This window comes from Serinus canaria, chromosome 1A (assembly GCF_022539315.1).
Source record: "Serinus canaria isolate serCan28SL12 chromosome 1A, serCan2020, whole genome shotgun sequence".
Classification (NCBI taxonomy): domain Eukaryota; kingdom Metazoa; phylum Chordata; class Aves; order Passeriformes; family Fringillidae; genus Serinus; species Serinus canaria.
In genome coordinates, this window is record NC_066314.1 from 64,039,559 (window position 1) to 64,052,707 (window position 13,149).

The window sequence follows — 13,149 nt, forward strand, 5'->3', positions numbered from 1 at the left end:
ATGGGGCTACAGAATTGTCACTTAGAGATGTACCTTTTCTCAGAATCATAGAGTTGTAAGGGTTGGAAGGGACCTCTAGAGATCATCTTGTCAACCCCAGGTGTTTTAATGCAAAAATAAAAAAAGAAGAAAGATTTAAAACATCCATGCTAGTTTCAAAATTGGACCATTAAAAGCTAACTTTTTATTACTTTTGATAAATTGAGATTACCTAAACAAAATTCAGATATGGAAAGTATGATTATTGAGATCTTACATTACAAGCCACTTGTGCTGAGGAGTTCTCCAAGAAGTCCTGAGGGAATCTGCTATCCACAGGCTGTCATGCTTCGTGGGACAGGGAGAGGTTCCTACCAAAGAGGCTACTGAGGGAAGCTCTTGGGGAGATGGAGCCAGAACTCCTGCCCAAGAGTAACTTGACTCTCTGATCTGAGTACCAAACATGGTGTTTTTCTAAGTGAAATTACTGCCCTAAAAATTATGTGGAGAAGACTTTGGCATTCAGTTTTCAAATGTTTCTTCTGTCATAGATCTGCAATTCATCCTGAAATCTGTTGTGGGTTTCATCTCATGAGATGTAGATACATTCAGCTCATTTAAATTCCTTTATGTTGCCTTTATAAAAATGTTGGAAATCAGCACTTCCACACTGGAAATGTTTATAATAGATTAGATGAGTTCTACTCTAAAAGCACAGATTTTTTCCTGTTACCTCTAAGGAGAGCCAGGAATCACCATGTCAGAGGCAAGTACCCATGCTTGAGACACATTTGAGCAGAAAGTTGTGCTGACTTGCTCACACTGGGAATTCAGAGACATTCTTACAACCTTTGCTAAAAGATGAGCAGTCCTGGTTTGCTGCTGATAGCTCTGAAAGCCTCATGGTCACCATGGCCCAGCATGCAGCTGACTGGAGGATAACTGTTGGAGCTGCATTCAGATGTTGTACATGCTTCCCAGATTTTTCACATTGGAGTTAGGAAATTGTATTTTGGTTTACCCAGGTGTCTCACCTAGAAAGCAACAAGCCTCTGCTAGCAGCCAGTATCGGTTACCTAAGGGAAAACACTGAAATCCCTCAAACCAACCCAGCCAGAGTCATCAGCTCAGCTGAGTCTGACATACTTCAAATATTTCATGGCAAGCTGGGGAGCAATGTGAAGAGATACTCAGCTATTGCCTGTGTTTCTGATTCAGCTGAGTACTGTTTGTCAGTCCACTGTTATCCCATAGTCTCTAAAATTCTGGCTTGGTTTTTTTCCCCTTTTCACAAGCTGAGTTGCATTGGTGTACAAAACCTTGTACTGATCTTGGACCTGGGCTTCTTTGGAAGTATCTACCTCCAATCACTCTCAATAATGATTTAGCTTTCTTCACAGAGGCTTCTTACTTTGCTGTGAGATTTTGTAGCCTTAACCTGAACATCTTTTCTGGTACCATGCATCATCTTGTAGTGTGGCAAAGAGCCTGTGGAAAAAGGAAAACCAAGCTCTTGGACATGCAAACCCTTGGAATAGAAGTGATTTAGTGAATAGGAGCAATTGAATCAACTTGAAAGCTTACTACCACCAAAGGTGAAAAGTATCTCATAACTGGCTGAGTCTCTCACTGCACTATTCCCTGAACCACTTGGACTTGGTAAAACAGTAGAAAACTTCTTTCCACATTTTTCCCCTCTATAAAAAACCTATTATAGTTTTTTGGTTTTTTTTTTTTTTTCTCACTAAAGAGTCTGGAAAACATCAGGTTAGGTAGAGAACAAATGAAAAATAAGTTTCTGGGGCAAAGCACTGAAAGAAAGAACCTTGGGAAAGAAGAGCAACAGAGGCTTTCGCCCACATGCAAGAGCATCAGCAATTGCTGTGCTGAACTTGTAAAACTGTTTCCCCCAAACCCACTGTGAGGTTTCAGGTTGGTCTTGGCCAGTCTGGTTTACATTCTCCAAAGTGTTGTGTGTAGCTGCCCACAGGTTTAGTTGCTAAACAGTAAGTTGCAAAATGCAGTCATTAGTTTTCTTTGCTGCCCCCACAGCCTATGTCCAGGTAACAGAACACTCCCTGACTGCTGCCTCTCCACCCTATGGATTACATACCAAAATTATTCTCTGTAGTAAAGTGGCTTTAGTCACGTGTTTTACCACTGAATCTTTTCAGAGGAGCTCCCCCCATGAAAATCCCTCTTCTCATTTATCATTTTGACTCATTTTTTTGTCTTAGCCTGTTCTTTAAAAATGCAGGGTGTTTTTTTCTGTTGTATGTGATTGCCTAGGAGATGTCATCTGTTATTGTCACAGTGGTTCTAAAATCTTTTCCTTGCCTACTTGTAACCTAACCTGACTTTAGCCATTTCATTAAAAACTGAACCACTTGTTTCCAAAATTAAATTCCATCACATAGAAAACGTTTCTGCTGTTGGTATTGGTCAGTGAGCTAAGAAAGTTGTCCTGTTGTGAATGAAATAGCTTAGAGCAATGTGTCTAGCCTGATAGAAACGGTGTTTATGAAGTTAATCTCTGTACTGTTAGTACATGTTTATCTTCACAGCAGTCCTATTAGGAATATTATCCATGCTCAGAAAAATATATTTTGAATTCTTTGGAAAAATTGTTAGAGCTCTAAAGGAAACTGGGGGTGCTGAGGAACTGTTAAATTAGGAATTGTTAATGGCTATTATAAAACAGTTAACAGTAAGATTTCTTACTTGGCTGGAGGCATTTGGTTTCTGAAGCAAATCCAAAGGGTTCCAGGGATCCCTTCTGCTGATTCCTCAGGATTTCACCACAATGAAGAGAGGACTTCCCATTTCATTCCTTATGTTTTAGAACTGAGGAGAAATGCTGTAAGTAAGTAAATGACACTGACAGAATGATTTCTTCAAACTGAATTGAAAGCTTCAGTTGTTCACTCAAAGTATAGTTGATCAAGACTTTTTTAGAGGGAAGACTAATAAAACTGGAAATTTAGACAAGATATCTCTTTGTTTCTCTCTTAGAGCAGCTGTTTTGCAGTAAATACATGTGTTAATTATATCATATTGCTGCAGCCATAACAGTGAAATCATTCCAGTCTGGTTTATGTTGCTTAGAGAAGTTGAAAATATGTTGTTCTTAAACCCAGTCTGAAAAAATGTAAATATAATGATTAGTAGGCATTCCAGCTATCTCTTAGAGTTATTTTTAAGAGAGATGCTGCTCAAATTTCTTTTCTTTAACCAAATAAATCTAATTCATGTAGTGTTGGTTTTCACTTTCCTTGTAAAGTAAGATTCATGTGTATTTAGATAGACAATGAAGAGTCATATCCCTGATTGGCATTGCCATGAACTGAGTTGTTACTTGTTGCATCAAACAGCATGTGTAGGTATTTACCTCTGGATAATCAGGGCTGAAGTAACTAAGCCTTGAGTGTGAGTATTCCTAAATTATTTCAGGAATAATGCAATCCTTGCTCACCATGGTATGTTGGAATATCTGGGGCATTTGTTCTGAATTCAGTATTGCAGGGTGTTCTGCAGTAATGCTTCTTGCCATCATCTTGAGTAGATCAGTGCTCATGATCAAACTCATGAGAAATTCCCCTTTTTACCTCATTGTTCTAAGTTGTATCTATTCCTGTGGTGCATTAGCATAACCCATGTTGAAATTGTGAAGGTGGTAATGCTTTCTGATTATTTTCTGCTGCTTTAAAACTACTGGGAGAAACCCAAGTTGTCACTGGAATGAGTTAAGAATTTAGGATCTGCTCAGGAAGAGTTTAGGGTTTTGTTTTTGTGTGTGTGTGTGTGGGGGAGTTCGTTTTGGTTGGGTTTTTTTTTTTTTTTTTTTTTTTTTTTTTTTTTTTGTTTTGTTTTGTTTTGTTTTTTGGTGACAGTTCCATCATAGAAGCCTGTGCCAAATGTCTGGGGTTTTGTGCACACTGTAAGGTAAACCATACCTATATATGCAGAGTATATTTCAACATGTTCCAAGGAAACAACAAGCTAGTTTGTTCTACACTTGTGAGACATGTGACATGCCAAGCATTGCCCTGGGGTCAGAAGGCTTTCTAATCCCATATCCTTCCAGAAGAAAGGTGAATGCTACAATTCCATCCTTCCTGTGACTCAGTGGGGGAAGATGCTTTCCAGCTGTGATGCCTGATAAAAATTTTGTAGAGCTAGGGCAGTGATGGCAGTAGTACTTGAGCAGAGCAATTGAGGTCCTGCATATTAATTGAGGTCTTCTGGCCTCTCTGAGGATGAGTAAGGTGGTGCTGGTAAAGATGCTGAAGTTGAGGAATCAATAATGGCTAAGGTATCTGTAATTTGTCCAAAACCAGGCTATTGATTTTAAAAATCAGGACTTAGGTTCAAGTATCTGAAATTGGAGGAGCTTATGGTTTTTACTGGAAGGGTTGTTTGTTTTAGGGGGGTTGGATTTTTGTTTTACTGATGTATGTCTATGAAAGAAATAATGTTTTGGCAACATTATTTCATCTTGTAGCTGGGGACTTACAATCCATCACAGAGGCCTGTTCCATGCTCCTAAGTAATATATTTTTTGAACATAGTGTTACCAGGTGTTGTTTATAAATTTTCATTGATTGTTGACTTCCTCTGCCTCTGTCAGCCAGAGAAAGAGCTTAGCATGCATGATATTTAACCTGCCCCCTGATCATTTACAAGTACATTCAAAAGAGGACCTGGGAAGCTACTGGCCCATTAGTGTTATTCCAGTCCCTGGAAAGAGTTCTCTTAGAGACCTGCAAGCCAAAGGAAGCAGATGCTTGGGACAAGCCAGTGCAGGTTTACTGAGGGCAAATGATGCCAGTGTGCTGCTGTACAGTGAAGGCAAACAGGATCCTGGCCTGCATCCATGGGCACATTGATCATCCCATTCAGGGATGTCAGGCCATACCCACCTGTGTGTAGCTCTGGTGCCCAAATTCAGCAGAGATGCAGGGAGAGTGGAGAGTGACTAAAGGAATGATGAGAACCCACCCTGTGAGGAAAGACAGAAGGGGTTTGGTCTTTTCTTTATGGGGAAGAGAAGGCTCACATTTTTCGAGTAGTCAGGGAGGAGGAGGGAGGCTCTCCCAGTACATGGATGGTGCCACATTGGAGAGGACAGGGACAACTGGTACAAGGTGCCTTGAGGGAGGTTTCATTTTAATATAAGAAAGAAATATTTTACTGAGGCATGTAGTAGAGTCCCTCCCCTTACTAGAAGTTTTCAAGATGTAACTGGACAGGATGCTGGATAATCTTATCTAGGCTTCTTTCCCCCCCAAAAATGGACCAGATGATCTTTCAGGGATTCTTCCAGCCTGGGCTGGTCTATGATTCTGTAGTTCTCTACTGAACATTCAACTGTGCTTATGAGTTAAGATGAAAGGTAATGCTATGCACTCTATCACCTTCATCTCAGTCTTGACACCTTGTAGGACTGGGCTCTTAGTCTGGTATTGATCTCAGCATCCCTGGTAGGGACAGACCCTTTCTGTGATGGGCATGTCTTCAGTGCTGTGCACATAAACCTGTGCACATCTGCTCGGTCTCTGCTGCCTCTGCCCTTGGTGCACTGCACCGAGGGGACTGCCAGTCTGCAGTTCTGCCAGGGTCCCAGCACAACCATGCTCAGCTCTGTGCAGAGCTTTTCATAAATGAGATAGATTTCATGATGAAACTCGAGACCTAAAGCAGTCAAGTGACAAGTTTAAACTACCATATATTCAAATCCCAGATTATCAGAAAGGTAAATTCACTGCATTAGCCTATTTATCCCAGTGATTACTGCTACTTAGAAGTGAATTGAATGCAAGGTATCTTTCTAACAAGACCCTTAGAAAATGTCACTGTGCATTCCAGCCTGTAACTTTAAATTAGAAGTAGCACTTCAGAGTTGTTGTTTTATTGTTCCTGCTGATCACTAAGTACAGCATTTTAAAATGTGACTACATTTTCAGCAGTAATTCACTGACTTTGAATAAGCTGTGTGTTCAGGAGGCTATAGGTTTGCATTCATTATTGTTTTAAGATAAACAAAGCCCTTATTCTTCAAGCAGGATATCTGGTATTTTGTCTAGGCCATTTAATTTTTGCACTTTAAAAATTTTTTTTTTCATGGAACTACTGCTCTTTCAGTAAAGGTGGTGTTTGTGGTTACACCACATCTGTTTCCTGTTGTAGCCTATATTCTCACTGTGATTTGCAGTATTCAGAATGGCCTCAGAATGTGAAACTCACACCACATTGTGGTTAAAAGCAGCATAAACCTCTGGAGACACTGCCCCATAGCAGCTGAAGGTGGGTTTATTGTGTGGGGGATTCTGTGGGACTTCACTGTGAGGAGCCTGATCCATGTGGAGCTGGGGAAGGGGAAAGAATCCAGCAAAGATCATAGCCTGGGACTTGATTGTTGTCTGAGTTTGAGTATGTGAAAAGATGATGCTGAAATCCCTTGAAGCTAGTTGTTAAGTGATTGTTCCTTTTTGCTTTATTCTTCTTGTATGTATCACCCCTACATCCCTTGCCACTTCCCTTCTGCCTTACACCAGACTGATTCTGTAGCCAATGGATGTAATTCTGTTGAAATCACCTAACATGCAGCCAAAGTCAGTGCAGACAACATGGTGCCATGGAAATATATATGTGTGGAGGCTGCTACCATATATGTATGTGTGTGTGTGTGTATATATATATATATGTATATGTGTATATCAGGTAAAATTGCAGTAGGAACAGAGTGGCAGGTATATGAAAATACTTGAAAGGTGCATGGAGATGTAAAGCTGTCTTTCAAAATAGCCTTTATGTGTCAAACCAAAAATTAATTAAAAGCAGATACTTTATTCTTAAGTCCCTTCTCTTTTCCTGACTCTTCAGTATAGGGGGAAGCTTATTTGAATAGCTCTTTAAGTTTGCCAAAGAAAGTTCATCTCACACCACACACCTTCCAAATAATTTTCTTTGCCAGTAGTTAAGCACTCCCTTAGAGAATTTTCTTTCTTTTATAAGTACAAGGCAAAAAGTGTAATTTTAAAAAATGCTACTTTGTGATGGTGATGTTTTATTGCTTATTACTGTGTGGTTTTAGTTGGTTCACTTTTTAACATCCTTCCATTCTGTGTATCTTCTTGGTCTGCTCAGTAAGCACTAATTGCCATGTATTAATTAGTTGCAAACAAATGGCTTATCTCTGTAGTTTAAGGGGAGGGGGAAACAAGTCACCACAGACAAGTCATCTATTTTTGAGATACTAGTGCATTTGTAGGAGTATGCTGCATATTCTGCTGGACTGAAGGGTTTTGATAAGCTAATTCCATAAAGTAATGATGACCTTTCTTCAAAAGTAAATACAGAGCTTATTCCTACAATCCAGCAAATATGCAACATCCCTTTAGGGAAATGTGCACATAAAGATTCAGTTCCTGAATCTTTATAATCTGAATCTTTTGAAATACTGAGAATAAGTGCCAAAATGTTGGGAAGTTTGACAAGGTATAGTTTTAAGGAGAAATTGAATTATTGTGAATGTTATAGCATTTCTTCCACTTTTTAAAGGGATATTATAAATCTTTTATTAGACTGTGTCCTGGGAAAGGTGTGTGTTTCAGTTCCATTTCTTTATTCCTTTCCTCTCTTCTCATATGTGCCTGGGTAGGAGTTGTTCCAAACTAGCCTTTACATTTCTTGTGATCTGGGAAGATATTTTGGCCACCAGCTATCATCAGTCTAGTCTGAGGTACTAAACCAGTTGATCCTGAAGGCTGTCATTGCATAAATCTTTGGGTTTGAGCCATGGGAAGGATGGGAAGCCATATAGATTTGTTTGTGGTTATCTCAATTCCCTAAGTGAGAGAGGTTTGAAAACAGTGGTTTAATAAACCACCCCTTATCCAGGCCTTTACTTAGAACATGCTTGGGTGGTGGGAAGGATGCTGTAATGTTTCAGGGGTTAGTATGCTACCTTGGATTTTATGAATCACATTGTTTCTGAAAGTTTTTATGTTAAGGTTGGTTGGAGGTTTTTTTCCTGGTTTTGAAGGGTGGTATACATACTGTAAACTTAAGCTATGGCCTTGAAACAAGTAGAAATATTTCAGAAAGATTTTTTTTTCTGAAAAATTGCAGCACTGAACCATTTTTAATCTTGTCTTAAAACATGGGACTCTTTACTCCTGTCAGTGTGGTACATTTAATAATAATACTTGGCATTCATAAGGCACTCGATCACTTGAACATGCATACATATGTTTAATTAATCCTTTCAGTGCCTCACTGAGGAAGTTAGGTATTACTACTTTTTAGTAGTAGAGAAAAATGGCACAGTAAATTCAAGTGTCTTGATCAAAGGCATGCAATTATTTACAGACTACAGCTGTTCGTTGTAGTAAAAAAAATTACTGTGCTTAATTTTGAAGGATGTAAAACTGGTTCCTTATTCAGACTGGGGAATATAAATATGCTCTGTAGATCTTCTTCACTGTTTGTCTCCCAGTATTTTTGTGGGGGTTTCCTCTTAATGCTCTCTGTAATATGGGCAAAACTCACTTGGGAGGGACTGTGGACTAGAAGATCCTGAGCCAGAACTCCTTGGCCATTATAAATTTGTCTTCATTTGTGTAAAACACAGTGACTCCTCTTTAGAACTAAACCAAAACTCAGGTCAGAAATGAGAGAGTCATAACAGGAGTAACAATTATTACATAATAATAGTTTCTATAGCAAAGCTAACAATTGTTGTGTCATAATTCCACATTATGATCTGGTTACAAGAAAGTACCTGTTAATAAAGAGTCTCTTCTTTTTTATTAGGATGCTGTGTAACATTGATAGCATTATAATGCATAGGAGATTATTTTTTAATTTGAAGCCTGACCGTGGAGCAGCTAGTTTGTTAATCTGCCAAATAGTGGCAGGTTTATTCTATATATCTAAAAAGTTTGTCTCTATTCATAGGTCATGAATGCTGATGGAACTGGTAGGAGAGTCCTGGTGGAAGACAAGCTGCCTCATATATTTGGATTCACTCTGTTGGGAGACTACATTTACTGGACAGACTGGCAGAGGCGCAGCATTGAGCGTGTGCACAAGTGCACGGCAGAGAGAGAGATCATCATCGATCAGCTGCCCGATCTGATGGGCCTGAAAGCCACCAACGTCCATCAGGTCATCGGTGAGTGGGCTGCTCATCAGCCAAGGGACAATGGGATAGAAAATGTCAGCAGTGCTGTACTGCAGAGTTTTAGAAATGGGCAGAATTCAGTCCTTTGGCGTGATAACTGCAGGTGCAGCTTGATAGGGTGGGTTAGTGTAGCATTCGTATTCTCTGAAAAATCCCTTGGCCCAGGATTTTTCTCCTGGGAAGCTGAGAAGCCTCTGAGAAAAAGAAAACAATTCTTATCTCATTTGCTTCTCCTGTGTTTTGCTTGTCTGGAATGTGTTTGGAGATTGTTTACTCATAGGTGAGTGTTTCATTGGATTCTGGTGTGAGTTGTTTGACTCATTGGCCAATCAGGGCCAATCTGTGTCGAGACTCTGGAAAGAGTCATGAGTTTTCATTATTAGCTTTTTAGCATTTAGTAAGTATCCTTTCTGTTTTCTTTAGTATAGTATAGTATTCTTTAATATAATACAGTATCATAAAATAATAAATTAGCCTTCTGAGAACATGGAGTCAGATACATCATTCCTGCCTTCGTCAGGACATTTCCCAGCAAATACAATAAGTTAGGTCTTCTGTGAGGAGCTTCAGTTCTGTGTCTTGGAAGAATATCAAGCTGAACATGTGCTCCCAGTATGCAAAAGCTAAGAATGAGCCAGTTTTAGTCCATTAATATTAGAAAATTATCTTTAAAAATACCTAGAAGTACTTCCTGCCCTGTAGAGTTTGTGCTGTAAAAAAGCAGCATCTAGCTTTAAATTGCCTATCTTAGGCTATCCAAGCACTGGTAACAGTGTAATTGTAGCATCACAGAACTCATCACAGTACCTGAGTATCCTGCAGCTTCTCGCTGTCTGGATTGTACTGCAGGAAAGGAGTGAAATTAGTTGATATGTATCTTTGTGTGGCTGATGCCCCAAGGTACCATGTTTTGAATGCAGCCCTCTTTGCAACTTTTTGGCCAATTGAACTCCTTAGTGCCAAGCCTCTCTTAGTTCAGTTTTCAGCATGTGCAGGTACATAAGTGAGTATTGCAAAGAGCTGCTTCGCTTGCATCCTGGAGAGACCATTGAATGGATGTGAAAATAGTTCTGCAAGTTTTGTACCTGCAGGAATGCAAGGGGCTATGTAGCTGGACGAGTGTACTGTAAAAGGCAGCAGAACATACACCTACCATGCATTCAGTGCTTGTGCTGTGAATTGGGATCATCTGTAGCTGTTGTAGCCCAGATCCCTTTTCCCCTAGTGCTGTGTTTGTTTCTTGGTGTAAGGAAAACAATCACTGGCTTTCCAGCCAAGGAGAGTAAGGTCTGTCTAAAGAATTCCAGGAAATGAATGAAAAATAATTTGATCAGAGAATACAAGGAGAAAAACTGCATGTATGCTTGGAGGACTCATAGTGTGGCTGATGCATGTGAGGATTAGCTCCATCTTTCACCTGCAGGCAGTTTGCAATGGTTGTTTTTCCTCTCACTGCCTGCTTAGGTACAAACCCCTGTGCAGAAGACAACGGCGGCTGCAGCCACCTGTGTCTGTACCGACCACAAGGCCTCCGCTGCGCCTGCCCCATCGGCCTGGAGCTCATCAGTGACATGAGGACCTGCATCGTGCCAGAAGCTTTCCTGCTCTTCTCCAGGAGAGCAGACATCAGGCGCATCTCCCTAGAAACCAACAATAACAACGTTGCTATTCCACTCACCGGAGTCAAGGAGGCTTCTGCTCTGGATTTTGATGTGACAGACAATCGCATTTACTGGACTGACATTTCACTGAAGGTAGAGATTTAGTCCATGTTGGCTATTAAGCTGCTACGTGAGATCTTTAGGGTTTGCAAAATTCAAGGGATATGTAAAAGAGTTTCGTTTTTACATTTTCTGTAACTGACTTGAGACATGTGCCAACAATAACTTATGGACTTTCACAATTGGAGAATCATAGCAGTTAAAAACACAGAGTTTAAATGAGTCTCCAAGAGGTGACTTGGCTGAACTCCCTAAGCATGATATTCTTTTGAGCTGCATTAGTGATACACTTGAAGACTGATCTATAAACTGCCCTGCTGTCACAAAGGGGCATAATTAGCAGGTTATGTTCAAACTAGGAAGTAAACCAAAATCAGGGTTTGTTAACTTCTGATTGGTTGTGAGTATAAAGAGTGTGTGCAGATTGGAATATTGAGCACATGGAAAGGTAACCCATGTCTGCCAAAATAATTCTGTACTATTCTAACATTTTCAGGCTAGAAATGATTCATTTAGGGAATGCCTAAACTCTAATATATTATTAAAATGGAATTCTGGCTGTATCTGCTATCACAGGCTGATCCTGATAGCAGACTTAAAAAAAGTCTTTTGGATAAAGTCCAGGAAGAGATTATGCTTAGTGAAATTAAATTTAGCCATCAGTACTGAAGCTACTGAGCTCATCAGTCGTTTGGTTGTTTTCTTCTATTTGCTGTTCTGTCCTGCACTCTTGTTTCATTAGGCTGCTTTAAATAGTGTTCCGTGCTATAACATTGATGCTTTTGTATAGTCCTGGGAGAGCCAAAATATTTCCCCCTCGAAGTTGGCACTGAGTTATTAAGGTCACTTTGTCATGTAGATGCTTAATTCAACCAGACTAGTTATCCCATTTATTTCCCCAGTGAAACGCTATTGTAATTGACACAGAATACATTCACAGAGCGCAGTAAATCATTACTTCTGAATAGCAGCATTGTTTGCTTTGCAAATAAGTAGCATATTGTAAGATCCTCTTTCCTATGAGATGTCTAAAATCTGAAAGTGTTTAAAATCCAACAAAGAAAACAAGCAGCCCAGTGACAGACTGGTAAGTTTTCTAATTTGCCTGTGTATCTTTGTGTCCCTGCAGACCATCAGCAGAGCGTTTATGAATGGCAGCGCGCTGGAACACGTGGTGGAGTTTGGCCTGGATTATCCCGAGGGCATGGCTGTGGACTGGCTGGGGAAGAACTTGTACTGGGCTGACACGGGCACCAACCGCATCGAGGTGTCCAAGCTGGACGGGCAGCACCGCCAGGTGCTCGTGTGGAAAGATCTCGACAGTCCCCGGGCTCTGGCACTGGACCCTGCCGAGGGGTAACTCGCTGATTTAATTCTGTGCTCGTGAACAGTGAAAAACAACATTGGAATGCTTCCTCTAGGGCATGGTGGTTAAGCGCTGCCTGTAAACCCTGAGAGAGCTGAGCTGTGGAATACAACCTGATAATTTAGAGAAATACACTCTTAGTGTCCTGAATAATCATTAAAATATTAAAAAAAAAAATTCAGAGCAGCTCATTAGAAAGGGATTTATATTTAGTTTTTTAATTAACCGCAGAATGAAAGTAGTTTTTGGTTTATGGAATTCATTAATCAGAAAAGGACTATAGCATTGACAGGAATATATTTATCATTTTAGAAATTAGGATTCTTTTTATTGCAAGTTAGGGGCCAATAAAGGTATTAAATGATTTAATTTGAAGGTAGGAGAGCAAAGTTTATTATCTGAGCATAAGGAAGGTATTTACTTCTTCAGATAAGGAAACCTTTTAGTTTGTACAGACAAAGGAAGGACAGAGAAGGAATGGAAGCAATTGTATTCACCTATGCCCCAAATGAAAGATTTTCTGAGAAGAAACTTCTCAGTTGGATTGAAGTGTAATAGCCAAAGTAGGACAATAAACAGGGAAAGGGAGGAAGGAATGGGGCAAGTCAATCTAACTCTTCAGCTTCTGAAATAGCTCTTCTACCCTGAAATGCTCACTCGACAATAACTAATTACTGCAAAAACTTTTTGAGGTTATACCAATATTCTATTATTTTTCAAATGAAGGAACTTCATTTACAAGGCTTATGACATTATCACAGTTCCCAGACGCACTGTGAGAGCTACAGCAATGCAGAGAATTTGAAACATATTCCTTCTGCTTTATTTCAACAAGGTGGTGGCAGTGGTCACCTCCAGTGGGATCCTGGATTGTATTCAGCCCTGATGTGTCAGGGGTT

At 39.9% G+C, this 13,149-nt stretch overlaps 1 protein-coding gene across 2 annotated transcripts in view; it reads left to right on the plus strand.

Annotated features, from left to right (window-relative positions):
• Positions 1–13,149, plus strand: part of LRP6 (LDL receptor related protein 6) — a 123,015-nt gene that overhangs the window by 77,489 nt on the left and 32,377 nt on the right. For both annotated transcript variants that reach the window (XM_050970164.1, XM_050970162.1), the window contains exons 8-10: positions 8,938–9,154; positions 10,628–10,917; positions 12,014–12,240. In XM_050970164.1, coding sequence (XP_050826121.1) covers positions 8,938–9,154; positions 10,628–10,917; positions 12,014–12,240 — 734 coding nt within the window. The remainder of the gene's footprint in view (positions 1–8,937; positions 9,155–10,627; positions 10,918–12,013; positions 12,241–13,149) is intronic.